The 27,459-nt window shown below is 43.3% G+C and overlaps 1 protein-coding gene across 2 annotated transcripts; it reads right to left on the minus strand.

Moving 5' to 3' along the window:
- Nucleotides 1–252: 252 nt before the first annotated feature.
- On the minus strand, nt 253–27,456 carry GEMIN5 (gem nuclear organelle associated protein 5). 2 transcript variants are annotated; one of them, XM_083488306.1, is made up of 28 exons: nt 27,144–27,456; nt 26,215–26,369; nt 25,865–26,046; nt 23,790–23,941; nt 23,517–23,627; nt 22,746–22,878; nt 22,339–22,501; nt 21,162–21,374; nt 20,732–20,817; nt 20,026–20,108; nt 19,099–19,235; nt 15,225–15,298; nt 14,742–14,923; nt 13,472–13,611; nt 12,398–12,569; nt 11,851–12,078; nt 11,192–11,299; nt 10,348–10,476; nt 9,801–9,896; nt 9,281–9,418; nt 8,874–9,021; nt 7,984–8,103; nt 5,928–6,138; nt 4,767–5,024; nt 3,581–3,743; nt 1,976–2,489; nt 1,332–1,428; nt 253–657 (listed from the first exon to the last, which is right to left on the minus strand). In XM_083488306.1, exons 1-28 carry the CDS (start codon nt 27,439–27,441, stop codon nt 454–456), a joined length of 4,695 nt encoding a protein of 1,564 aa, XP_083344432.1. In that variant the 5' UTR covers nt 27,442–27,456; the 3' UTR covers nt 253–453. The 2 variants fall into 2 exon arrangements, with proteins under 2 accessions (XP_083344432.1, XP_083344431.1); XM_083488305.1 differs by having other exon boundaries at nt 23,517–23,630.
- Between the last annotated feature and the right edge of the window lie 3 nt (nt 27,457–27,459).

Raw genomic sequence — 27,459 nt, forward strand, 5'->3', positions numbered from 1 at the left:
CGCAAGATTAATTGATATGCATACTACAATTAGCACCATCCATGCATGTTTTTTTTCTTTATTCCCCACCCTACGTTTGGTGTAAGATATCTTCACAAGGTTGCAACGATGAGCAGTCAACTGTGCTCTGTATCATCCATACTAGCATTTTTTAAAGGTGCCCTTGCAGGTCCCTTCGTGCAGCAGGCAGCATCCATCCTCAAATCTTTGCAAAATTTGCTTATGAAAGCAGTGTTGAAAAAATAAATTTCATTTTTAGAACATATACTATTTATTGGTCAATTGTCGTGCACAGAAAGTTCATAGAAACTATGTACGTTAGAGAATGTACATTGGAGAATCCTTCCACAGAGTATTGCCTCAAAATAGAAAATAAGTTGACAGCACTAGAAAAAAAAAATGGATACTTCTGGTAGGTTGGGTTTTCTTTCTGCACATTATTTCAGAAAGCTCTCACGGACCGACATGACTATGTAGAAGTATCTTGTTCATCCATTCTAGAATGATACATATTTCGTCCTTACAAATGTGAGTTCCTTTGTATTTTCTAAGTAGTTCTAATGACTTCTCCTGTAATTCTGGAACTACTTCATGGTGCTGGACACTCATGTGAAGCACAACAAGGCAGCACTCAAGTACGTCGGGGAAGGGAGAAACCTGGAAAAAAGAAAAAAAAAAGTATTTTTACACACTGGAAACTCCTATGTATAACTCCAAGCTGAGGTGATATAACGACATTGCCAGATTTAGTGCTATTCCAAAGAGCACAATATTTTAAAGCTACACTGTGCTGCTGCAGTAAGCAGCTTTTCAGCTGCATGGGTATCTTCAGTGATGACTGCTGCATATTTCAGGTGAACATAACTCACTCATAGGTTATCACACATGTATATTCTGGGGTCACATATTTTAGAATTCATTCACTTTTCCAACTTGAAGCTGTACAAGTCAGCTGTTTTGCCAACCAGTCATTGACATCATTGAAAGGGTAGCTTGAAACGAGTGCTATGCAGATTTTTAAACCAACTGATCTTGTAAAAAAACAGGATTTTGCCCTCCAGCTGTTGCTGGACTACAACTCCCATTCTCCCTGGCGAAATTGAATCTTAACATCTGTAGGGCCACAGGTTAGCCACCTACTGCTACAACAAAACAAGCATCTTCAAACATATCTTCAAGGAGACCCAAATCTCTTGATTTCCTTCTGTCAAGTTATAACAATAATCATTTATTATTTATACCCCGCCCATCTGGCTGAGTTTCCCACAAGCTTGTGCTGTTAAGTAAAGCAGGGAAACAAGGATTTTGCTCCATGTTAAAGTCAGACTTACCTTTATACTATCTGGGAACTCTGCCAGTTTCTGATTTGCTTCTGTTAGTTGTTTTGTCAAATCTAGCAGAGAAACTGGTTCATTCACTTGTTCCTTACTGTAAAGAAGTTTTAAGAGATCACAATGTCAAAAATACAAAAAAGTTAAATATTCCCAACCTGCCACTCACTTTAACTTAGAAATTAAAGTGTGATTATAAGGCTTGATAACTTTGTGTCATTAAACATTATGAAACTGACTTCCGTATAATAAATACCACTATAGAAGGAATGCAGCAACTTGTCTGAAGCAAAAAAACCAGATCAGTTTTTTGCGAAGTGTGTCAAAGGTTTCTCTTAGGGTTAGTGTATCAAATATTCACAGCCAAGGTCTCCCTGAAAAGCTCACACTGAGTGGAGAGACTATTAACACCTTTTCCATGTGTCATATCCAACTAAATCAATGCAAACATGGAACAACTTCTGTAAGTACAACAGAACTTCTCTCATCTGGTAATCCCAACCACACCATCAGAAGGTCTGAGGGTTTGCTTGGTTTTTTTTTACAACTATCACACAACAGAAATTTATGAATTGGGGCCTAGTTCAATGGGATTCCACAGCCAGCTTTGAGCACTACCATCATCACTAAAATGCACCACTTACTTCTGACTCTGGCTTGCTGGGGATTCAGCTAAATCCTGGCTGTTGGTGGCACTTTGGTGGAGGTTGTTTTTCTGATGTTGGTTGATCATGTCTGCCAAAGTCTGCTGAATTCTAGAGATCTCTCTCTTTGTACTTTGGATTGCAGCATATTCTTCTGAAAGGAGCACTCTACAGCCCCTCAGTTTTGCTTGTCTTTCCACTAAAAGGCTTGAGCTGGCTACTGAATCAGTCTCTGAGTGTGTGCAATTGTTATGTCCTCTTGAAAGCGGATCTTCAACTTCAGTTTCTTCAGGCAAAGAGACTCTTTCGATGTTACTCTGGCCAGGAGTGGACAGCTCAAAAGTGCAAGCCTCAGAGGTCAGCCCTGGTTGTTCCACGACACGCAAATCCACACGTTCCGGGTTCCACCAGAGATCGTATAGTTGCCCATAAGCTACAAATGCCTCCAGGCTTTTGCAGGCTGCCATACTTTGCAAATCTGTGCTGTCCAGCTTCTCTCTTAGATGAGCGCAACCTGTCAAAACATAATATATGCACAGTTGGAAAGGAACATGGGTTCACTTACCATACCTAGGCTGGCACAGTGAGGAAGGCATTCATGTGATGGGCTGCTTGCCCTGATTCACTCAGGAGGGACTACATGACAAGTGATTTAATGTAGAACTTCCTCCCCCTAGATACCCTCCAGTTTTTCATCTGTGACAGCGCTACAACTTAGTAGTATCCAAAAGAAGAAAACACAGAAGACATCCCCATCACTAAGCAGAGGCCAGTTCCCTTTTGACTGGTGGAAATGAAATACACAAGAAGTGTCATTGGAAGTGGCCTTGTAGATGCCTCACTATGCCAGCCTAATCAGGGCCAGATACAGAGTGGAATGTTAGTTATTTTTTAAAACAATGCCTTGGTTTACACAACAGAACTTCTCTAGAACACTGCGCTGATTATCCATAATCTGCATACTGTATAGAACAAGGAGGACGTAAGCAGTCCTCTCCCTTTCAACAGTTCAGTACAACTGCTTTGTTAATCTATTAATTATATTTAATTCTCTGCTAAACTTACTGATTGTGGTGTACCAGGGCAAAAAGTCATGGGTTGTATCCAACTAAATCATTACGTGAGCATGATGAAAATTTCCTTGCCTCTCGTCCTTCATGTGCCCTCACAGGGGAAGTTCCGATGCCCCAACAGTAGATGTTCTGTGTATGCAATGATTGAGATGGATACAAACTCATGGTCCTAGCTTCTGATGCAACACAGCTATCCCTTTCTTGATTTGCTTATCAACGTGCATCAAAGCTGGAGGAACATGGTTGCATGCAGAGTACGGTTTCTTAACCCAAGAACCTTGGCGTCCCATTACATGCAAATGCAGCCTCTGCTCAATATTGCTTAAGTGACAAATTGAACTATGCCCTTTTAATGAATAAAAGGGAAGCCAGAGGTGCCAATGATGGGATCCAAGAAAGCAAAATTCTTATAGGAAAGTTACCAGAATACCATCCTTGGATAGGAACTTTGTAAGTTGGGGGGCTCGAAGTCTTGATCTGTTCCAATGGATTTATATAAAAACTGACCTAAATGTGGGATGAGTTTTTATACCTGTAGGGAGGAGGAGGTTGCAGATTTCTTGCATAAGTCTGAAGTTTCCAGCATCGTAGCTACGGGTCACAGCTGCAAGAGTGGCTTTCACTGTCTCCTCCCAGGAAGCAGTCTGATGGCTCAGAATTGCCAGTGTGAGATCGTGGGAAATATGGAACAAAACCTAGAGAGAGAGGGGGGTGGGGTGGGAGGGACCGTGAAAACACAAAAGGTTTCTGAAGATCCGACATGGGGAACCTCTGGCCTATGGGCCAATTCAGGCCCAGCAGAGGTCTTAATCTGGTTTCCGCAAGTTGGTTCCTCCCCCTGAGTGATACGCATCTGCCCCAGACCCAGTGTCATGTGATGTCAGGTGTGGAACAGGCTGCAAAGGGACAACAAGGAGCCTTAAAATATGCCCCCAGTTGCTCCTTAGCAGTGAAGTTTGCATTTGGTGGCAACCTGGGAGCTCCAGAGTGTGGACTTTGACTGACCGTGGGTCAGTCAATGTGGACCAAAAAAGGGTAGCCACCCCTGCTGTAGAAAGTGGCTTGATGCTTTTAGCTGTGGTGATCACAGGGGCTGTTTTTAAAAGCACCGTTTTTACCAAAAAAATACGGTTTGGAAGCAGGAAATGAAGCTCTCTCTGTCTAGCTGTCTCTCCACTCCATGAACTATCACGCAAGCCTGTCCACAGGAGACAGTATGTGAAGGCTTGCACCATTAACTTAAGGGGCTGGCAACCAAAGAACCAGCCTGATATTCAGCAACATCATGCCTGCCTACTCAGAAGCAAGTCCCACTTAATTCAACAGGATACTGAATGTCCAGTGGGACATCTAGTCCTTGGGAGATGAGAGTCTCTTCACTTGGCTCACTCCTTCAAGACGCCCCTGCCTAGCAAACAACGCCAAATGATGGAAAACACGCAAGTCAAGAAAACTGATGCAAGCTCTCTCTCAAAGCACACAATGCATACATCATGAAGCATAAAGTCGCCTTACCAGTACTTTTCCTAAATACAGAAGGAACAAAATGGATTGATTGAAATGGGGATTTACAGCACTAACTTCTTGACCCATTTTGGAAAAGCATGGCTAAGAACTATGATTAATCCTGCACTGTACTCATGGCAGTGAGATCACCTTTCCTCACCCTTCTCTCCAATTCAGAGAGACCATACAGGCAGAGCCCACATGCAAATTACCTGCCTGGGATGACTATGGCTAGTAGCGGGAGGATACTCAATAGTTCGCAGCTGTTCAAGCAGGTTCTTGGACTGCTCAGCAGTATTGACACCAAATATGCTCTGCCACACATCGGCCACCATTTCTGTGAAAGGGCAGCCTTGCTTCACTGCCCAGCTGTGGTAGCAAGGTAGGGATGGGCTTCGGTTTTCCACCAGATTCTTTTCAGCAAGGCACTTTTGGAGCAATTCGTTGACGCTGAACACCAGCCTTTGTCCCTGTAGATTAAAACCATAGTCAGGAGGAACAAGGCACCCAGGGACCGATTCATTTAAACAGAAAAGGAAAAGCAATCCAGAACGTTTCTCGTAAAACTTGATGCAATGTATTCAATGGGGTTATATGGCTGAAAGGTAGGTGTCACATCACAAATACAAATGTCTCTTGGGAGAGTTAGGAATATTTTATCGGAAACTTAAATAATGAAGGTATTTCCTATTAGCAGAATTTTCCTATGGCAGGAACTGAAATTCTGATTTTACAACAATAAGGAAAAAATAAGACCACTGTATTGAATGAAGAGTACTTAGTAAGTATGTATTTGGACTGTAGCTTAAGGATTTCTGTTTGGCTCTGGTTGTATATATACACGTACAACAACTAAGTAGACCTGCATGAAGTGTCTAAAACTAATAAGCACTTCAGAGGCAAGTGCTAATAGTTGTGAAAACAGTGTTTCTACTTGAAGCAAGAAGTAGATTACCATGTTGAATGGTTGACTGTATTGTATAACTTGTCACATTTGAGATACTTCATCTCATAAGTTGTGTTATTGATAACTTTTCCATGAAAAAGCAGGCTTTAACTCTATTTGTAGTCATGGATTCTGTTTTCAAGCAATTAAGATGGTAGACTTTAATAAGTTATTTGAATTACAAAGAGATATACTATTTAAACCAATTATTTTAAATGACACAATATACATTAAAAAGAGCACTTTTAAAATTCAGATTTTTTGAAAAAGAAATCACTTTTTCACATTTACCCTGAGTAGGAATGATCACTTGGGCTTGCAAAGCTAACCAGTATCTCCCTCTGAACAAAAATGCACAGGACTGAACAGGTGATACAACTCCAGAGTCATCCATGGTGCAACAGTAAAAGGAGTAACACACACTGACCAACAAACTCTCATGCTGTTGGAGGACATCTTGTGCCCCAACCCAATTCTTGGAAGACAGAAGTTCTTGGGCGCATTTGAAGGAGAACATCGTTGACAGATCTTTCTCTCCAGCTATCAGAGCCAGCTCAGCAGCAGCTTTAAGGGAGGTGGTATCGGCCTTTTTAGCCAGCACTTTGGCTGCATCATAGGGAGAGGCAGCTCCCAGGTAACTGAAAGGGAACCATCAACAAAAGAAACTCTTATTTCACCAGCAGACACTTCGTTTCAAGACAACTTAACCACCCAAGTCAAAAGTTAAGTCTAATCTAGTGCAAAGAATCAATGCTTTCGAATTATGGTGCTGGAGGAGACTCTTGAGAGTCCCATGGACTGCAAGAAGATCAAACCTCTCCATTCTTAAGGAAATCAGCCCTGAGTGCTCACTGGAAGGACAGACCGTGAAGTTGAGGCTCCAATACTTTGGCCACCTCATGAGAAGAGAAGACTCCCTGGAAAAGACCCTGATGTTGGGAAAGATGGAGGGCACAAGGAGAAGGGGGCGACAGAGGACGAGATGGTTGGACAGTGTTCTCGAAGCTACTAACATGAGTCTGACCAAACTGCGGGTGGCAGGGGAAGACAGGAGTGCCTGGTGTGCTCTGGTCCATGGGGTCACGAAGAGTCGGACATGACTAAACAATAAGTGCAAAGGCCCTGTGGTTCAACTGCTGACTGGAGCAGAATATCAATGCCATGTTAAAACACTGCTGAAAGAATTGGACTCGCTACCAAGCTAGGTTCAGCATGCTGGTTCTGGTTGCAAAGTGCTACAGCAGCTTTAGAATGCCTAAATGAATGTCTCTCCCTTTAGACACCCAACCAATCTCTGTACGCTGCAGTGAACTGGACCCAGTGTGGCAGCACCCACCCTCTGCAACACCCAGCAGGTGCCCTCTCTTATTATCTTTACAGCACTTGATGAAGACCTTCCTCTTCCAGAAAGGTTTATAACTAGAGATTCTTATCCCAGTCTACATCTGTACCAAATCTGAAATTGTTTTTATTTTTAAAACATATGGGAAGCAATTCACAAATGAAAAAAAATCATTTTCACTTTCTTGAAGTACCTGATTTTATATCAAGGCTGGTTCAGGGGGTACTGGGTGACTCAAAATGAGATCACTAAAATGATTGCTTACGCTTGTCCAATTCTGATGGTCAAAATCAGATTTAAGATACATATGTGAATCAAGCTGGTTGAACAAACAAACAATGTCTGGCACCACCAGTGCAACATCCTGCTAAGACCCAGGTTCGCTTATGGCATGAAAGGGGCAAATCTTTATCTCCCTTGACCTTGATGGGCCAACTATTGACAGGTGAGCAGGACTACACACCTATCAAAAGTTGGCCCACCCAGGGTGGGGGGAGATACTCCTCAAGCCCATCACTGATACATGGGGAATTCATTCCTGTTTTATGCAGCATTTCCTGGTGGGAACTGGCTTGCATGATTCAACTGAGCAGGACTGATGTCCCTGCACAAAAGAAGCAATCAGAATAGAGGTATGTGTTTTAGTGCTCTTTGCTGAAACTTTGGGGCAATCCACACATTCCTAGAGGGAACGGAGCAGGATTCAACTCCTTATGCATCAGATCCATCCTGCTGTCTGCAGCTGGCATTTCTACCTTGCATATGATGTCAGGTGCAGGTGGCTGAATTTTGGAAAAATGACCTTGTGGGCCCAGTACGTCAGGCAACCTACAGGTTCCTCACCCCTGCCTAAGAAGCAGCTGAAGGGAAGCGATTCAATATTCACCATGGCCATTACTGCACATCACATTGAGGATGGCAAAGATCAGGTTGAAGTGAACAGCATTGAGCTGGCTGTCACATTCCAAAATCTGTGGATCACAGTTCTCCAGTACTCTGCACCAATTAAATGATTGTGCCCTCCAACATCTCATGTTGGAAGGAAGGCTCTCCAAAACAACCAAATTATTTAGCAGATCCTGGCTCTTAGGTTCAAAACAGCTCTCATTTAAAGTAAGAAAAGTGTTGCTTGCACCAATACCATTTGGCTGCCATGGAATAATGGCCGTCCTTCTCCAGCACTGCTGCCCAGCTGGTGTACAAATCCTTCAGAATGGGATCTTCAGGACGCAACCTAGCCTTGGCAACTGCAGTGGCTTCCCTGGAGGAAATGAGAAAACCATTTAGATACACCACACTAATGCACAGGAAAAACGAGCATGCTTCCGTTTACTTCAAAAGGAAGTTGATCCTAACAATGATCATGAATTGATTCTACTTCATTCAGATGCCAAGGCATTCACGAAACCAGCAACAGTCTAACTTGAATGACTTGTAGCACTGTTGCATTATCTGTGAACTTTACAGGCTCACATACACATGCACAGCAGTAGAGAAATCACACGATTGCTCAAAAGTTGGCAAGTCTTTCATGTATGTGTGAATTACTGTCACTGGAAGGATTTTATCTGCGTAGTAACAGGCATATATGACCTATCTATGACCATTCATCTGCAATGGTTCATGTACAAGCGAGTAATCACTTGATCTTTTGGGGCTTGAACACATGTGTGAATTGGGATTTACCAGGTGGGATAGAATACAGTGTTATTTAAAATGAGAAAAGCAACTACATCAGCTCCTTACGCAGCTCTAACACAACCGTTTATTACACCCTTGCGCTAAACTTGATATCCATCTTTGCCCACTGCCACTTAAAAGGCTGCCAGCTATGGATTTATCTGGCAATACATTTTCCTTCGTTACATATCCAGAAATGCAACTGAAGGAATGGATCTGAGTGTTCACTATTCCCAGGACTTTTAATATCTAGGATTTAATGTATTTTAGTTTTTAAGCGGCCGGGGGGGTGTGTGTGTGTGTGTGTGTGTTCTACATTGTAACCCATTAAAACAACAGGAGTATAGTAACCTGAAAAGGTTGTGTGATTTCAGCAGCTCCACAGCCTCATACACTTTATGAATGGAGAGGAGATGGGACGCGGCTTTAACGTACTGCTCTTGAAAAGAGAGCTGCTTTGCGAAGGCTTCTACAGTCCATGCCCAGGTCTGATAGCCAGCTGAAACAGTGACAGCAAAATTATAATACAACAATGAGGTGAACACATACAAGAAAGGACTTCCTACAAGAACGGAAAAACATTCTTGTCTTGTAGTGTAAAGATAACGCAGGATTCTTAACTGTGGGGGAGGAAACCACTTCTCCGGAGTCCAGCCACTAAGCCCTCAGAGTAGCCTGGTTTTGCTGTGTCTGGATTAAGCCTGCTTGGTAGCAAAGTAGCAGGTGCTTCTTTCGGGGTGAGGGATATCAAAACATACCCATTGGCGAAATGGCCACCAGCTGGTCTGTCAGCTCTCCCCTTTCTGCAGCGGACTGAAGAGCACTTTTCAGATCTCCTTTCCACAGCATGAGCTGCTGAAATAATTCCGGGTGTCCATTCTCCAAGTGGCTTTTTCCTGTGGGAAACAAAACGTGTTCCCTGGTTAGCGCCACAGAAGGAGAACGGAAAAATACGTACAGCAAAACAACGATAAAATATTCAAGTCACCACTGGAACACTTTCTACTATGAGCTCTTCAGTTTAATGGTGAAATTTTGAGACCATGCTGCCACCTCAGCCCCTTAAACACCCACCCTACCCACACCATCCTTATTTTCTGTAGTTGGAATGAATATTAGGCAATTTGTCATACAAGCGTACAAGAGAATGTAGAGGAGCCACTTATTTCAAGGTTAAAGCTTGATGGATTCACTAGGTACTAAACAGCCACACAAATATCACCCCCTCCCCCCCAAAAAAGAAGGTGGGAAAACCTGAGTTAGGATTCAAGGACTAACCTTCTGCTTCTATCATTCTGTACAGGGCAGGTCTGTCTGTGAATAGCCCCAAATGGATAGGATCCTTTGAACAAGAGGATATATCTTCATTCTGAGCTATAAGAAATAAAACAAAATCACCTTCTGTTTCACATATACGTTTATGTTCCTCATGACAGGGTAAAATATTTTGAGTAGTTTTACAGTTCTCGATTACTTATAAAGCACTATTAATATGCAAAGAACTCAGTGAAGTTTGCGGCCCGGCCTAAAACCATAATTACTTTAAGAACTCCCCCCCCCCACCCAAGAACAGATTCCAGATGACCACTCAGATTGAGGCTCTCCCATACACACATTCTTCTTATGTTCAGTTTGATGTCCTTTTATTCGCAAGTAGATTTTCTGCTTAATATCTGGAATGGCAATTTACTGTTTCATATGTATTCATCTATTAAAGACACCCTGGCCTACTTTGCATATTTTCAACCCGTGTTATTTAACAGCACACACATTTCAGCTGAGCACAGTCAAGCGTAGCCATCATTACTGAATTTGCTGCCCATACCTTTGGAGTGCAAGAAAGCTGCTAGTCTCATACAGTCCTGGTGCAGGTCTTCTTTTGACCTATGGTCCATAGATGTGCTGAGAGGTAGGATGGAGCGAGGCTTTTTCCTCTTCATAGAAGAATCTGATCCTGAGAAGAGAGTTGCCATAATATCGTTCTAGGCTACAAGTGGGAATCTCTAGCCACAGGCTTCAAGAAATTCATTTCCAAAACACACTGGACAGGATTTATGGGCACAGCATGCTGACATATTCACTGAATGGGAATAACTAAACTCAGGTTTGCCTACCATAAAGTACCATTATTTGAGAGCTAAAGTAGCCTTCCCTAACCTGGTGATCACCAAGTATTTTGGACTCCTATAAGCCCCAAGCAGCATGGATGACGGTCAGGTGCACTAAACCACTATTAGTAATACAGTGGTGCCTCGCAAGACGAAAAGAATCCGTTCTGTGATTCTCTTCGTCTAGCGTTTTTTTCGTCTTGCGAAGCAAGCCCATTGACGGATTAGCGGATTCGCGCTATTAGCGGCTTTTAGCGGCTTATCTGCTGATCGGATCAGCTGATAAGCGGCTTAGAAAAAGGGGCGGGGGGAGGAAAAAACCCCCGCAGGAACTCGCAAGGCATTTTCGTCTTGCAAAACAAGCCCATAGGAAATTCGTTTTGCGAAGCACCTCCAAAACGGAAAACTCTTTCGTCTAGCGAGTTTTCCGTCTTGCGAGGCATTCGTCTTGCGGGGCACCACTGTACAAGCAAATGTATTTCCTTTTTAAAGCAAAGAAGGCTTAACATGTCCCCATCCTATGTAGCCTCCCTAGATTTCTCCTACAGGATGCATACCTACCTGGTTTAAACTGATCCTTCCTCACAAGCGGGGTCTTGTGGATCACAGGTGGTTTTGGAATATCGGTCACACAGGCAAGCGGTGAACACACTGGAGAATCCTTATGAACTACAGTGAATAACAAAACTACATTTGCATAATGTTTAGCATAAAAATGGCCAACTTTATACATGCTATGGAAAAACCCCCTCAAAAAATAAATAAATAAAAGCTGGGCAAAATAGAACTAATGTTCACATGCTTCTTATTTCCTATGAAATATTTCATGGCCTCTGGCTTTCAACACTGGTTGAAAAACAGGGAAAGTGTAAGAGAGCTGAGAAGTGTAGGCCAACTTCCAGTTCAGTTTAGTTTACCTCAAAGATAACACAGTCTGATTTCAGAGCTACAGAAACTAAGAGCCCAGAGATCCTACTTGTGCCAGATGTCAAGGGTTCATCCTACTTTGTTTTCGGTATTCAAACTTCAAATAAAATGAATGAAGATGACAACCATTCTCATAACCACTTAAAAGGTAATCTCCGCTCTTTGAACTACTATGAAAATGATTATATCCACAGTTCCATTTGCAGACCAGAGAGGGACCTTCTGTTCTTTAAACAAGATCTGGGGAATCTTTGGACAGATGGTGTAAGAAAACGTAGAAACGAAGTAGTTACCTTCCATGGAAATCCTCTCAACTGTATCCTGCTCCTGTTGCTCCTTTTCTCCCTCTTGGTCTGACAGGCCATTCTCCTCTAAGAAAGACTCTTTTGCGTTCTCACCACCATTCACCCAGTCACTTACATCCGATATTGAAGGCACCTTTCCCAACGGCTTCTTCTTTTTCTTGGCTTTTGGTTTGAGCTGAGTGTTTCTCTTTTTCTCCAATTCAATGTTCTTCTTACCTACAAAATAACAGAAACGTCCTGAAAATAAAAGCTGTGTGCGTTCAAAATGCGCTTAGGAGAATAGCCACACACCCTCACTCAAGGAGGGTGCACCAGATGAATTGCACTGATGAGCTGTGCTCACCATCATTCTTTGGAGCTCTGTCTATGCTGCCAGGTGAGCTCTCATCTTCATCACACTTCATGAGGCCTCAATTCTTGCTGACTTAGGAACACTCACCAGGGCTACGTTTGAGAAACACTGAACTAAATGCATCTACTTCCCCTCACCCCCTTCCTAGTCCCCCTGGTGTCAACATATCAGCAATCTACTGACCTTGGGGAGGGCGGCTGTGCTCTTGCTTTGTAGCTACCCATTTATGAACACAGAAGTCATCTGCTCCAGTATAAATGGAGTCCGCTTCCACAGGTGACCACTGCACACAAAGCAGCCGGCCCCGGTGTCCCCTGTAGTTGTGCAACGGCTCTTCCTTCAGAACATTCCAAACCTGTAAACATAACCTCTCATTAAGAAAAGCAGTCAAAACTTTTCCTGTTTTCAGTAAGAAGGCTAATGCAACTGGGTCACCTCAGAGGAGGAGCATCTGAGTCTCCAGACCCCTCCACTTTGGAGTACAGCAAGCAGCACTTCCAACAGAGTCTGTGCAAAGATTGCCTACTATCTGTATAGGCATTCTCTTTACCCACATCCCAGTTTTCTTAATTCGGCATTTTTTGCTCATGGCATATTTGTACAAGGTCAGTTTCCTCTCTTTGTGTGTGTACCCCCCCCAAAAAAAGTACACTTCCTGTATTCTATATTTACACATGCACCAAAGTACAGTGGTACCTCGGGTTAAGTACTTAATTCATTCATAACCTGAAGCACCACTTTAGCTAATGGGGCCTCCTGCTGCCACCGGCCGCCGGAGCACGATTTCTGTTCTCATCCTGAAGCAAAGTTCTTAACCTGAAGCACTATTTCTGGGTTAGCGGAGTCTGTAACCTGAAGCGTATGTAACCTGAAGCGTATGTAACCCGAGGTACCACTGTACACTTAGGAAGAAACTTATGTTGTTTTTTCTTATTACTTATGTTTTGCAAGAAAGACAAAATACAAGAATGCACCCGTCTATAAAAGTGCTGATTTCACCTACAAAATATCATAAAGCAGGACCCTTTCATGGCAGCTGCCTCCATTTATTTACACAAGTGCCTCCTTAACACCTAACAAAGCACACAAATATTGCGTACTCTGTACAAAATGTAGCAAAAAAAGCCACTATTCAAGATACAACTCTCCCTGATTAAAAAGAAGAGCAAAATAGGCATCCCTAAATCCCTTATCTATTTAATTAGCAGCGGCAGAGGGAAGAACTGTACAAAAATCACAACCCTTTCACAATCATACCTGGGCAGTGCCATCATAGCAAGCAGATACGAGCCGCCCGTCATGATGTGGGCTCCAAGACAAGCTAGTAATCTTAGCTGTGTGCCCCGCCAAAGTACGGAAAGGTTCAGTTATTGTCACAGGTCTCTCTGGAGAGTTTTCTAAAGACAAAATACATGGTGTTGGAAGCAGCTGGACAAATGTCCCTAAACGCATGTCAGAGAATAAAAATTGCTTCTAAAGGTGCCAATGTTTTTTGGTCAGAGACCCTCGGCAGCGCAAGCACAAGGGAACAGTAGCCCATGTCCACACTCTAGAAATCTTCTGTCACAATGGCTAATGCCATACACACCAATGTGCTGTTAAGTAATGTGTTCCCAAGGATAGTTTTCTTGCACAGTTCTCTCAAGACAGCAACAATATTAATGCTTGAATTTCTGAAGAGTTTGACTTCAGTGGATTTAACACAACAATACTGGGGGGAAATGCAACCATCACAACATAAGGGAAGCAAAGCGTACTGTCAAAGCCAGGCATAGGCAAACTCGGCCCTCCAGATGTTTTGGGACTACAACTTCCAGCATCCCTAGCTAACAGGACCAGTGGTCAGGGATGATGGGAGTTGTAGTCCCAAAACATCTGGAGGGCCAAGTTTGCCTATTCCTGGTCAAAGCTAATGGTGACTCAATAACAATATACCCCTTGCATCCTATTTGCTCAGCAAATTTGAATCTACCAAGATTAATGGTTTCATCTGAGCAGGTATTACCAGTCCAGGATCACAATTTTGGTTGGGCATAACATAATTTCTGTCAAATCTCTGACTGCACAATCAGCTCCTGAACATGCTAGTTCTGTGTTACTGTCATCATTTCAGTTCTCCGTTACCCCATTAGTTCCAGTGCCCCCTCCCAAACCCAAGACAACATGCTAACATTAAGGCTAATTTTATCATATAGTTTACAGCTTTTTCAGAAATCTCCCATGAATGCCAAACTTCACTGAGAAAATAGTTTCACAGGAACACAGGTTTTTGCTGTACCACACAAAAAAACGAGGTTTCCAGACTTAGCTGCTGTTATCTCTTGACACTTCCATAAAAGCAGATCTGTGCAATGACACACATACACACAGAGCATTGCTCAAACAAACGGAGAAGGAAGAATCCTTTAGTGTTTGAAGCCACGAAGGAACCAACACTGCCCAGGAAGAGGAGAAATAGCAGCACCGCCAGTTTGCTGTCTGAACAGAGTGATTGATGGCAGGTTCTAAAAGCATGAGCAAGAGTTACCTATGACACTCTTGATATTGTGTACATAAATGACAGCATTGTTTGAGCCAGAAGCTATCATGTAACTCAGTTCTGGCTGTGCCCCATGATCGTGATGCCAGCGAATAGCATTGATGAGCTTGTGGTGCTGCTGGATGGTGCACAAGAGTTTCAAGTCAGGAGCCCGAAGTATTTCAATAGAACTGCAATATTAAAAATAAAGGAGGGGGAGAAAGGAAGAGATGATCAATTAACAAGTTGAATAATGTGGCAAACAAAAACGTTTGCCACCCGCCTTCCCAAAACAATATATGCAATGCCTTAGGCTAGCAAAAAAATAAATAAAAATTAAACAGCTTAGTACGTCCAAGTAAGCCACTTCTATTTTTGTCATGTTTAAAATTAAGTTAGATTTGGAAGGTTAAGTGCACCCTGTGCTGACCTTCAATCCACAATGCCTACTGCATATATAAAGTTAGCATGAACTTAAATGTTAGTACATACCCATCTTCATTACCAATAGCCAAGATGCTGCCATCTGGTTTCCAGCTGATCTCTGTGTGTGCTGGTAGTTTGTGCTAAAATGAAATAGACAAAGAAGTAGAGAGCTACCTCAATAGTCCCAACACTCTTTTTATATAACCAGCAAAAAAATAAAATACACAAGAACTGATTACTATTATTATTTGAATTCATATACCGCCCTATACGGTATAAGTCTCAGGGCGGTTCAAATAATAAAAGCAATGTATGAAACCACAAAATACACAATCAAAATGAAAACAACAACCCATTAACACCCCCCCCCAAACAAAAACCACACCCCACATTTTGAAAGGGCATAGGATGTCAATCAAATCAACCAAAGGTCTGGTTAAAAAGGAACATTTTTGCCTGGCATCTAAAGGTGGATAATGAAGGTGCCAGGTGAACTTCCCTGGGGACAGCATTCCACAGACGGGGAGCCACTGCAGAGAAGGCCCGTTCTCGTGTTGCCACCCTCCTGACCTCTCGAGGAGGAGACACACAAAGAAGTGGCCTCAGAAGATGATCTCAGGGACCAGTTTAAGTTCATATGGAAAGAGGCGGTCCGTGAGGCACTGCGGTCCTGAGCCATTTAAGGCTTAATTGGTCAAAGCCAGCACTTTGAATTGGGCCCGGAAACTAATTGGTAGCCAGTGCAATCGGACCAGGATCGGTGTAATATGCTCAAACCATCTTGCTCTGGTGAGCAACCTGGTGCTGAATTCTGCACTAGCTGAGGTTTCCAAACTGTCTTCAGAGGCAGCCCTACGTATAATACATTGCAGTAATCTAACCTTGAAGTTACCAGAGCATAGACAACATTAGTTAGGCTATCCCTGTCCAGATAAGGGCGTAGCTGGGCTACCAACCAAAGCTGATGGAAGGCACTGTGGGCCACTAAGGCCACCTGAGCCTCGAGCGACAGCAAAGAATCCAGGAGGACCCCCAAACTACGAACCTGCTCCTTCAGAGGAAGTGTAACCCCAACAAGAGCAGGTGATCTGCCACCTATCTGGTCTAGAGAACCACCCACTAACAGTGCCTCAGCTTTATCTGGATTGAGTATCAGTTTGTTGGCTCTCATCCAGTCCATTACTGAGACAAGACACTAGTCCAGCACTTCCACTGCCTCACCTGCAGATGTAAAGGAGAAATAGAGCCGAGTGTCATCAGCATACTGCTGACAATGTACTCTAAACCTCCAGATAACCCCACCCAGTGGTTTCATGTAGATGTTAAACAATGTAGGGGATAGGATTGAGCCCTGCAGAACCCCACATTGGAGGTTCCACGGGGCTGAAAAGCATTCCCCAAGCAACACCCGCTGGAAACGACCATCCAAGTAGGAATGAAACCACCACAAAGCGGTGCCACCCACCCCTAGTTCGGACTGTCGCTCCAGAAGGATACCATGGGTCGATGGTAAGAGCTGCTAAGAGGTTGAGAAGAACGGGGACATGTTTCCCTCGTCTCTCTCTCTCTCAACAGAGGTCATTATACAGGGCGACCAAAGCAGTTTCTGTGCCAAAACCAGGCCTAAACCCCGATTGAAATGGATCCAGAAAATCAGTTTCTTCCAAAATTGCCTGGGTTAAGAGAGGGGGCACATAGGAGATGGGAATCCATGAAATTCCTGCACCAATTTTCACAAGTGAACAATTTCAGTCAGCCAATATGCCAACATGGCCTGGCACAAGAAACACCAGCGAGGAAAAGCCATTTGTGGCCATATAACTACCACCTCCCTACAATCTCCTGAAACCATTTGATTACGTTTTTCCATTTGTAGTTGGATTTCCAAGCCATACATCTTGCCGCAGATGTGTGAAACCTATAAAGCAACTGCAACTTCTCCCTGAATGTAGAATGCTATGACAAAAGTAAACAGGAAAATTCAGGAGACACACCATTGTCTGACAAGCCAAAAGGGGGGAACTCAAAACCTCTGTTCCACCCCTGTTCTCTGGCCTCTCATTCCTTGCCTTATTTCCTTAATTCGCCAGAACGGCGTTAAGGACATTTGCTCACGCCAAGAAGGAGGCGCACACTATAGCTTTGAAACTAAATTATGAGTGTTTATAGACTATGAAAAGCTTCAGGCTAGCACCAGCCAACACATGGCTGGCCCAGAAGCCAAAGTCATGTCAATTGTTCATCCAGGCTTTCCTGTGCAAATAGGTTACAGAAGAGTAAGAACAATGGATGGCAGCCTCACCACAAGAGACGATGCAATGCCCCAACATGCAGAAAGAGAGCCCCAACAAGGGACAGATGTGCTGAGGTTTGGGGAGGTCTTTAAAACATCTGCTCAAGTTCATAATTGAAGGTTTGGAATTTCAAGTGTGCTAAATCTACAACAGATTTGCAATTGTGGGATGGATGGAAATCAGAGTAGCAGCCTGCAGCTTAAGAACTGGAAGTGTGAAATTCAGCCCCTTCGCCAGCAGCCTCTTACTTTGCTCTTGCAGTAATCCTCTCAGGGTTACTAAGTCATAGCGCTGTAGTGACAGCTGATGGCATTCTCCTCTCATTCACTCATCTGTCTATTTGTATGTAGCTTTCTTCCACAAGATTGTGCCCCAAATGGTCCACAATGTATCAAATAAATGGCAAATACATTTTTTTAAAAAAAAACCCTATATATAGTGAAAAACAACACCTCAAAGTTTTGTTTATCAGTCATACATCTTATTTGTATGCTGGTTTTCCACACACACAAAAACCATGCTCAAAGCGGCTTACAACAAAACAACAGATCCATGCAATGCTATATAAAATACAAATAAACTAATAATAAATTTAATAGCTGAAAGCTAGAAAGGAGCCTGCTGGATCAGTCCAATAGCCCATCTAGTCCAGCATCTTCTTCTCACAGTGGCCAACCAGATGCCTATGGGAAGCCTGCAAACAGGACCTGAGCTTAACAGAGCTCTCCTCTCCAGCAGTTTCCCAGCTACTGGTATTCAGAGACATACTGCCTCAGAGACATACTTAGTCATCAAGGGCAGCAGCCATCAATAGCCATGAATTTGTTTAATTCTCTTTTAAAGTCATCCAGGTTCATGGTCATCACTAGCACTTGTGGGAATAAATTCCATAGTTGAAAATTTAGAATAAAGCCTGACCAAAAAAAAAAGTAGTACAGAAGACCAAAAAGATGTCTTCCGGAAAGTGTCCCTACAATTAACCTACACAGCTTTCACTTCAATTGTGGCTGCTTTCCTCCCAGCACCTCTTCTTTGATTTCATTCTTCATTGCTCAACAAGGAAGGAAAAGATGGTTCTCTTTCCTCAGAGCCCCATAGACACTCATGGCGATGACACTGTGTGCACACTCCCTCCTCCATCAAACTTCCATTCCAGCTCTGGAATCTTAGGCCTAGCGATCCTTTGATCCTTTTACTCCCTTTCCTTCCCAATGCCTTCCTCCTAGTAGTCCACAATTCCCATTCCCCCTCATGCCTACGCTATTTCCCTGCTGTTCTAATTTAATCATGGTTTCACTTTTCTTCAGTTCCATGTTTCAAACCCCAAGCCTTTTCTTAGGTCTTTGCTTTTCAGATCACTTTGTTCCACCTCCTGAACTTAAGCATACTAGGTCTTCGGAGGCCCTGCCATTCCCTTGTCCTTCCTTCAGCCTCTTTGCCTCTGGACTCCCTCAGCTTCCCAACCCCCTGGAGGCTCTTCCTGGCCCACAGTTTTAATTCCAGCTGAACTGACAACTCTCTTTTCCTTCAGAAACTGTACTGCAAATTGTTCGGTTCCCTGAGCAGCAGCACACCTAACTCAGCCCATCAGTATCAAAGGCTGCACTGCCACGGGCACAACACAGAACACGTAAATTCTTACTCACTTTGACTGAATTAGTTTCTCTGATTAGTTTGTTGATGTCATGGGCTTCATCACCAAGTTTCCAAGGATTGTGTTGAAAGACAATTCCCTCTCCTGCACAACTATACAAAGTTGCTGAAGGTCTGTCACCATCCCCTCCTGCAAGAGAGAAACAAAGAAATTAAACCGGTTAGTCTTTTTAAAAGCAGACACTTTGAATACAGCTGGCAGAAAGAAGTGTGCTGACCAGCTTAGCAAAACATATCGAACAGGATTCAACTAACTAAATCCTGCTAGCAAAACCCCATGCAATGATGAACATTAATGCAACAGGGCTCTTCTCTCCACGACAACAAAATCACTGAAGAATTAAGCCAGATGCACTACTGCCCCACCCGATACTTAACAGGCAATGGCAATTTCTTTGACTCACCATTCACACTTGTGGCAACATTTTTAGACAGGGCACAAGGAATACCAATTTCTTAAACGTCAGTTGTTTTTCTTTGACCACAGTAATGTTGGAGAATGCAGGGACAGACGTACAGTTCATAGAATGTATCAGAAGTCATAGAACAAGGGACTCAAGGGTCATCTAGTCCAACCCCGCCATGCAGGAATCTAAGCTAAAGCATCCACAACAGATGGCCATCCAACCTTTGCTTAAAAACCTCCAAGGAAGGAGAGTCCACCGCCTCTCGTGGGAGTCTGTTCCACTGTCTAACAGTTCTTCCTGTCAAAAAGTCTCCCCCCCCCCCGAATGCTTAGTCGTAATCTCCTTTCTTGTAACTTGAATCCATTGCCTCAAGTCCTACCCTCCAGAGCAGGAGGAAACAAGTAGTGTACTATGCTTTGATTCTTAACACTGGAGACTATAGACACCCCACTGTCTGCTAGTTAGCTTCTTAAAGGCTATTTCAGCGATCCTAGATGGATTCCCCAGACTCACCAAAGGACAACGGAAGGACGGGAGGTCCCCAGGCTAACGTGTACACCGTTTTCTTGTGGAAGGTGCTGGAGATCTGTGGGGGCCTAAAGGAGAATTTGGGTGTCATATTTAACAGAAAGCTCACTGAGCATGCATTATCTGGTGTAAAATGCAAAGCATAATTGAAAAAGATTGCAAACAGAAATAAAAGTGGTAAAATGGCTAAGCAAGTTAGGAAGCAAAAGTTAGAACGGCAGAACTTTTCAATATACTTTTGCATTCCTCCACGGCAAATTTTAGGAGACTGTTGGTGCTCTGTTTTGCATATGCAATTTTTTATGCCGAGTCTCTATTCAGAGAATAGTAAATCACTGTGAGCTTTCCAATGTCAGTTTTGCTCAGATTTTAACCTTATGAATTATTTTAAATGAAGTAAATCACCTTAACAAAAAAGGTTTACATTTTATATTCAAAACAAATTCAAAGCTTTATTCAGAAAATTATGTTTACTCAAATATCTGTAAATATTTTTGGCATGACATTTCAGGAGTACACAGTTCCTTTCATTGCATTAGAATGTGAATTTTGTAGACTTCTATCATATCCACCTATAATCTCCTTAAAAAATACTCCCCCCCACCTTTATAACATTTCCTCAATTATTTTTTTTAGTTTGGTTATAATCTGCTGACTCACACAGATCAACAAAAGCCAAGTCATTTCTTACTTGTTGGAGTAGGTGTCATAGATGCCGACCTTCCCATCATCTGTTCCAAAAGCTAAACAGCCTTCTTTCTTTGGGTGCCAGGCCAACTGCAAACAGAAAGAGCCACAAGGCTTTCAACACTTTGTGGATGTCTGGGATTCATTTATATCTATACAAGGTGCTGCTTTCCACATTCGTCAGGTTATCAAAAGGCGAAAATTTTAATTGGAAAATCAATCATTTTAAATCAGATTTTCCATTTTAGAAAATGTATTTATTTTTACTATTACAAATCTGCCAGGTATTGGACTCTGCTACTCTAGGTGCTTCCATACATTCCTGGTACAGCAAGCATTAGTCGTACCCCCATTTAGGTTGCTACCAATATCAATCTCGGAATAATCAGAAGAACTTTTTTAAAAAACAGAGAAGCATCAAAGCACACACTTACAGCTGTGACCTTGGATTTAATGCCCTGCCAAAAGGTTTTCACATCATAGTGATTGTTGATAGACGTGGTGTTCCACACCCGAAGCATGCCGTCCCCAACTCCTACAGCAAGGCAGCCTGTATCCACGGGGGAAAAGGCCAAACAGTACACAAAACCCCCAAGAGAAGGCAACGTCCAGCAGCAATTTAAAGTTGCCAGGTCCCAGCACTTCACCTAAAGAGAGAGATTTGGGGGGGGGGGGAAGTTAAAAGTTTGGGGGGGAATTAACAAAATATTTCTCCAGAAGCATGCCGTTTACAAAAGGGGAGCAGTGCTGATAAGCAGATATCTGCTCCAAAGATGACTAAGTGGCCCTATATGGAATTTTAAGAACTTGCAGACCAAAATCATTTCCCTGTCTCCACAAAATACAAGACAGAAAAAAAAAGGCCAGGCTGGGTTTGATTATTTCCCGGCTGAAAACTTAAAAGATTACAGGACTTTCAATCACTTTTCGCTTCTATAAAATTGACATTATCAAGGAAACTAATTCTCAGAAGACAGAAAACAATCTCCAAAACCACAGGTAACACAAAAGACAGACAGTTGTTTGCACTGATAGCTGAGCTGTTAACAACTGAAGGCTGAAAAAGGCAAAGACCAGAGCAAATCATGGGAGGTCCAGAGACAATGTTAATGAGACAATAAAGCTGGAAAGTGAGTCAAGGTGAATTATGGGAACAGTTAACCCTGAAATGCCCTTGACAGACACCATATTAATTCATTCAGCACCCTCCCCTTCCGGAGTTATTTACAGTGGTACCTCGGGTTACATACGCTTGAGGTTACATACGCTTGAGGTTACAGACTCCGCTAACTCGGAAGTAGTATCTCGGGTTAAGAACTTTGCTTCAGGATGAGAACAGAAAACGTGCGGCGGCAGCACGGCAGGCCCCATTAGCCAAAGTGGTGCTTCAGGTTAAGAACAGTTTCAGGTTAAGAATGGACCTCTGGAACGAATTAAGTACGTAACCAGAGGTACCACTGTAATTATTTTGGAGAGATGTTGTGTGCTTTTGCATAATGCTAGAATACATGCCTGCTAGGAACAGATTCATGGCTACTGACAGCAACTTAGCAGGGTAACCCTGCAAAACAATAAAACTCTGGAATATTTTAAAAGACTTTTGGTTCTTACATCCCTGTCCATTGAAATGGAGAGAAGTAGCTGCCTAGCCTCTACTTGCAGGGAACACAAATTGAACGCTATTCTGGAGTGGTTTTGTCCTTCGGATGAAGCTCCCAGAAGTTCCCATTTCCGCTTCCCATGTTGAGTCAAATCCCACTGCAGCAGCTCACCTCTGTGAAGAAAAGAACAGCAAGACATGCCAAAAAAAACACTAGACATGGTAATGGTAATATACACGAAATCCTTCCATTAAGAATGGGAAAGACTGCACAAATCACATTCTATATATGACTCAGGCTGCCGAGAAAGGAGGAAGTCTCCAGAAATGGGGAGGCTACAGAATGCCAAGGAATTATTCCCAAATCCCATGCTTGCATTGAGTTTTCTATTACTGTTGCACTGCATTTAGTACTCACCCAAAGCAGCTGGATAAGATGTGTGTGGGCTGACTTGGGGGCCAATGTAGTGTTAACCAGAGGCGTTCTTTCACAGGTGTTTCAACACCTCCACCTCTTCTTTTCAAAAAAGGCAATTTCAGAGTCATTACCACTGCAGAAACAGAAGGAATGGTTACAGCATGCTTACCCACAAGTGCTGCCAGGCTCCACTGATATCAGGACAAGGGAGAGAACAGCTCGAAACAACTATCTTCCAAAATGAAAAGCTGACTCCTCACATGTATTTGAAGTGCACTTATGAATAACCAGGAACTTTATGAAATGTTCTTGCCTCAGTTCTTAGAATCCAATCTAACTCCTGGCCCTTGATTTTCTGGAGTACAAGGCACCAAAGCTTAGGACTAGCTAGGCCAGACTTAGTAGGTTTCAATTTCTTGCACACTTAGAAGGAAGAAAATCCATAGAATGCTTATTTCTGACTGAACATGCAAAGGATTGCATTTTCGGTTTAAGAGTATCCTTCACTTCAACCAAGGAACTGCTCTGTCTTCATGTTTCACTCAGTCTTGGATGACAACAGTGCCAGAAATTACATGGCATCAGAAGAGGTTTTGTCATACTTGCTTAGGGAAGCAAAACATTGCACGTCAGGGGTGCTAAATGCAGTTACAACATGTCAGTACTATGCCGTGAACTGTCAAAATGGTAATGCACAAAGCAAGCAAACTGAGAAACACACACAAAGCATGCCTTGCCAAAGAAAAACAAATCAAATTTTTATACACTTACCTCTGCTTCTGGCGCAGCTCCACACACGGATAGTCTGATCTTTGCTTCCTGATGCCAAGTAATAGCCTTTTGTTACAGCTGCCTCTTCCGTCACACCTCCAACAGCAGTGTCTTCTTCCAAGAGTACCATGAAATCAAGTTAAACAGTACCACTTTATTTTTGAATGAAAGATCTTCTACATAGTCTTCAGGCGCTCTTAGAGCACCCGATACATACAGGGTGATGATCACAAGAACAAACACTATCCCTTTGCCCCATGTACAGGAACATACCTTGGAAGTCATCTTGTCGACCACATATACCTTCCTCCCCAAGCTCAGGGCACCAAGCCAGAGAGTGTATTTCATCATCATGACCTCTCAGTCGATGAACAACCTCCCCCTTTCTGCTGATGTCAATCACAACCACTATTCCATCTTTATAGCTTAAAAGAAAGGACATACGTTAGGGGAGGGATGCCTGAATTCTCAAGCTACCAATAATGCTTTACCGAGTTAAGTCAGTACAAGATGCAACCCATAAATATTTTGTGCAGTCTACTGTCCCTCCTCCACACGCACATTCCTCTTTTCCCATTATACAAGGAAAGAAAGAGCAACATGTGTCTAGAACAGAGGTGGGGAACTGGATACAGCCAGTGGAATCTATACTTGATTTCCCCGCTGTTCATGGACAAAATACTGCCAGTCACCCAACATAATAAAGATCCCAGGCAACTGACAGTTGTCAACATTCAAAGGAGATCACTGTAACCAGCAAGTGCCTTCAAAGTGGCTTGATGTACCCAAAGATCAGCTGATCAGCCATTACCCTTCAAAGTCCACTCAGAGGATACAGACAACTCTGTTGGTGGTGGCCTGTTTAGCCTGGCAAAGGGGCATCACCACCCAATCCAAACCTCCTCCCACAGACTGGTGCAAAGACTTTGGAACCATTGGTACCCAATAAGGGAGGATGCAAATATAAAAATTTATAGAACATGAAGAACAGCTCATGAACAGTTCATGAAGAACTACAAACACACACTGCTGCCCAATTCATGAATGTTTACAGTTTACAGCAACTTAAGTCCCATTGTGATTAACTGGATTTGCTACAAAGTGAAGTGTGAATGGGGTTGCTACCTTAAGTTTCCCTGGTCTGTCAGAATGCTAAAATCAACCATTAATTTAACAAAATTTATATACTGCTTGCCTGCAGTAAAAACTCCAAGTGGTTTACAAGAAAATTACTTTGAGTTATTTGGAGCAATGCTTACTATCCTGGCCCAGAAGAGGATGCTTGCCTTATGATGGAGTGAATAAAAATCTCTAGAAGTGTTATGTGACACAAAATCTGAACAAACCCTGGCATAATACAGATGACCAACTTGCAAAGTGGCATAGTTTTCTGCCATGTTTTTGCTTTTCATCTATATTGACGAAAATGAGGTGAGAACTGTACCACCCTGTAGTTACCACTTAGTAAACTGGCAGGATGTATTAACTCTGAAAAGTTTCATTGTAGTTTACAGAATCCAAAAACAGGTGCAAAATATATAAGGATATCTAGAATGTGACATGTTAAAATTATTTTCTCTCAAATCATTTTTTCTTTCTCTACCAATGCCCCCCCCCACATGTGTTATAGGCATCTTCTAAAAGCAAAAGTCATTGCAAAAAAAGGCAACCACGGATTCATGAATTAGGGAATGCCAAGAACAGAGCTGAGTCCTTAAGTTCAGGCACTGATGATCAAACTACCGTAGTTTCATCTACGTTCCCCTGGTGAAAACTGAGTGAAACACGTAATCACTCAAGTCAGTGAGAATTTCATTTACCGTATTTTTCGCTCTATAACACGCACCAGACCATAACACGCACGTAGTTTTTAGAGGAGGAAAACAAGAAAAAAAATATTCTAAACGAAATAGTGGATATATGATTTTTGTGGTTCATGCTGTGGCCACAGACATGTGATCTGACAGTGAGTTTGGAGTAGCCCAATGCAAAAATCCTGAGGATCCATGTGGATCCATGCTTTGTAACCATGGAGGAGGGAAGGAAGGGGAACCATGGATCCTCTGCTCACGACTGCAGGAGATCCCCCCCGCCACCCGCAGGCATTCGCTCCATAACACGCACAGACATTTCCCATTACTTTCTAGGAGGAAAAAAGTGAGTGTTATGGTGCAAAAAATACGGTATTCTGTATTCCTCTTTCTGCAGGGCCAAGTAAATAATCTAACAGCACAATTCTATATGTCTACTAAGAAGTAAGTGCCAATGAGTTGCTCCCGGATAAACTAATAAGATTTTTTAATATAGAGCTGCATAGTAAATCATGTATGCAGCCTTAGTATACTTACCCAATGGCTACCAAATTCTCGTGGTGCAGAGAACAGGTGAGACAGAATATAGTTCTGGGCTCTGGGAAGAACTGCTGGCTGTCATTTCGATTATGCCAGTAGCAAATTACTATTCCCTTCTCATCACCAGACACAACCAAGTCTTTCATTTTCGGCGACCAGTGCACTGCAGAAATTGTATTCTTGGGGACGGGGGAGAGAATTGAGAAAGAAGATTAACATGGATGCTTTTTGGAAAGCTATATTGTATACACTGTTCTGTAGAGTAGACAACAGCAGCAGTTTCCCTGGAGAATGCCGCCGATTCTCCATTTGTCAAATGACAGTGGCACCGCAGTCAACTGCTTTACCTGATGCAACGTATGTTCAGTCATGACAGTCAATGTTTGTGTATCCCAGATTTTCACGGTTCCATCATCAGAGCTGCTGGCGCAGAAGCTGTTCTGACCAGGATAGGAACAAAACGAGAAACCCGAAACTCTTTCGGTGTGGCCGACTAGCTCCCCTGTGATGAGAAAACATTATGGCTGTAAAATAAAGCAATGTTTGGTTTCAAGCATTTTTTTTGGGGGGGGGGGAAACAAAGCTTATTATTAACATAGGCCTATTGTCTACACACTTTAACATAACTTCCAAATTATGTTTAAAGCTTCTGAACTCTCTCTTCTCTCTTTTTATTTAAAAATTATTTGTGAAAAGTTACAACCTATCTCCTGCTAAGGGAGGCACAATTATGCAAATGCTCTAGTATGGTTATTCTTAACCTTTTGGTTTCGGACTCCTAGAGAGTTCATGGACCACAACTTAGAAACCCTTGCTCTAGTAGCTATTCAATGAAGTCTTCTCATACAGTGCTTCTTACCCTTCCCCACATCGGTTTGACTAATTCTATATTCCATTCACTGTTAATCTCATTCTCGAATTGCCCCCCCCCTTTAAAAATCAAATTGCCCCCCCCCCCCCAGTTGGGAACCACGGCTTTAGAGTTTCAGGCAGGATCTTTCCCTCAGGGGCTGAACCAGAGACCTTCCACACTTGCAAAGGAAGGCGCATGCGGTCCTAAGTGTGCTTAGGGCTGCTGCACTGTAGGGCACGCTGGAAATAAGAGAGGGATCCCAAGTACTGTATCTGGTATACTGCCTCTGGACAAGGAGGCTCTACTTCAGCCGCTCCCCCAGAATTGAAAGCCCGCCCTGAGAACTCGGGCACGGAAGGAAAAGCCCGAAGTTTGAAGGGAGCCCCGCGCAGGATGCAGGCAGCGGAGGCGCCGGCTCCGTACCGTGGAAGGAGGGCGCGGAGGGGCGGATCTCCAGGAGGCACACGCTGTTGCGAGCCGCGAAGCCGAAGAGCCGCCCGTCCTGGGAGGTGTCGCTGCAGCGGCTGCAGTACCAGTTGGGCGAGGCCGTCAGCACCCGCTCGGCTGCCCCGGGGCGCCACGCCGCCGCCATCCTGTCTCCTTCTTCCCAGGCGGCTTCCCCCTCACGTTTTCTTTTTCGCTGCTCGCAGCCGCCGTCGCCCCGCGCCGCCGCAAAGCGCCGCCCAGCTGCGGCTCCTTCCCCGCGTGTGCCGCAAAGCATTTCGCGCCGAGCTACGGC

The sequence above is a fragment of the Podarcis liolepis genome (assembly GCF_965112155.1).
Source record: "Podarcis liolepis genome assembly, chromosome: 2".
Classification (NCBI taxonomy): Eukaryota; Metazoa; Chordata; class Lepidosauria; order Squamata; family Lacertidae; genus Podarcis; species Podarcis liolepis.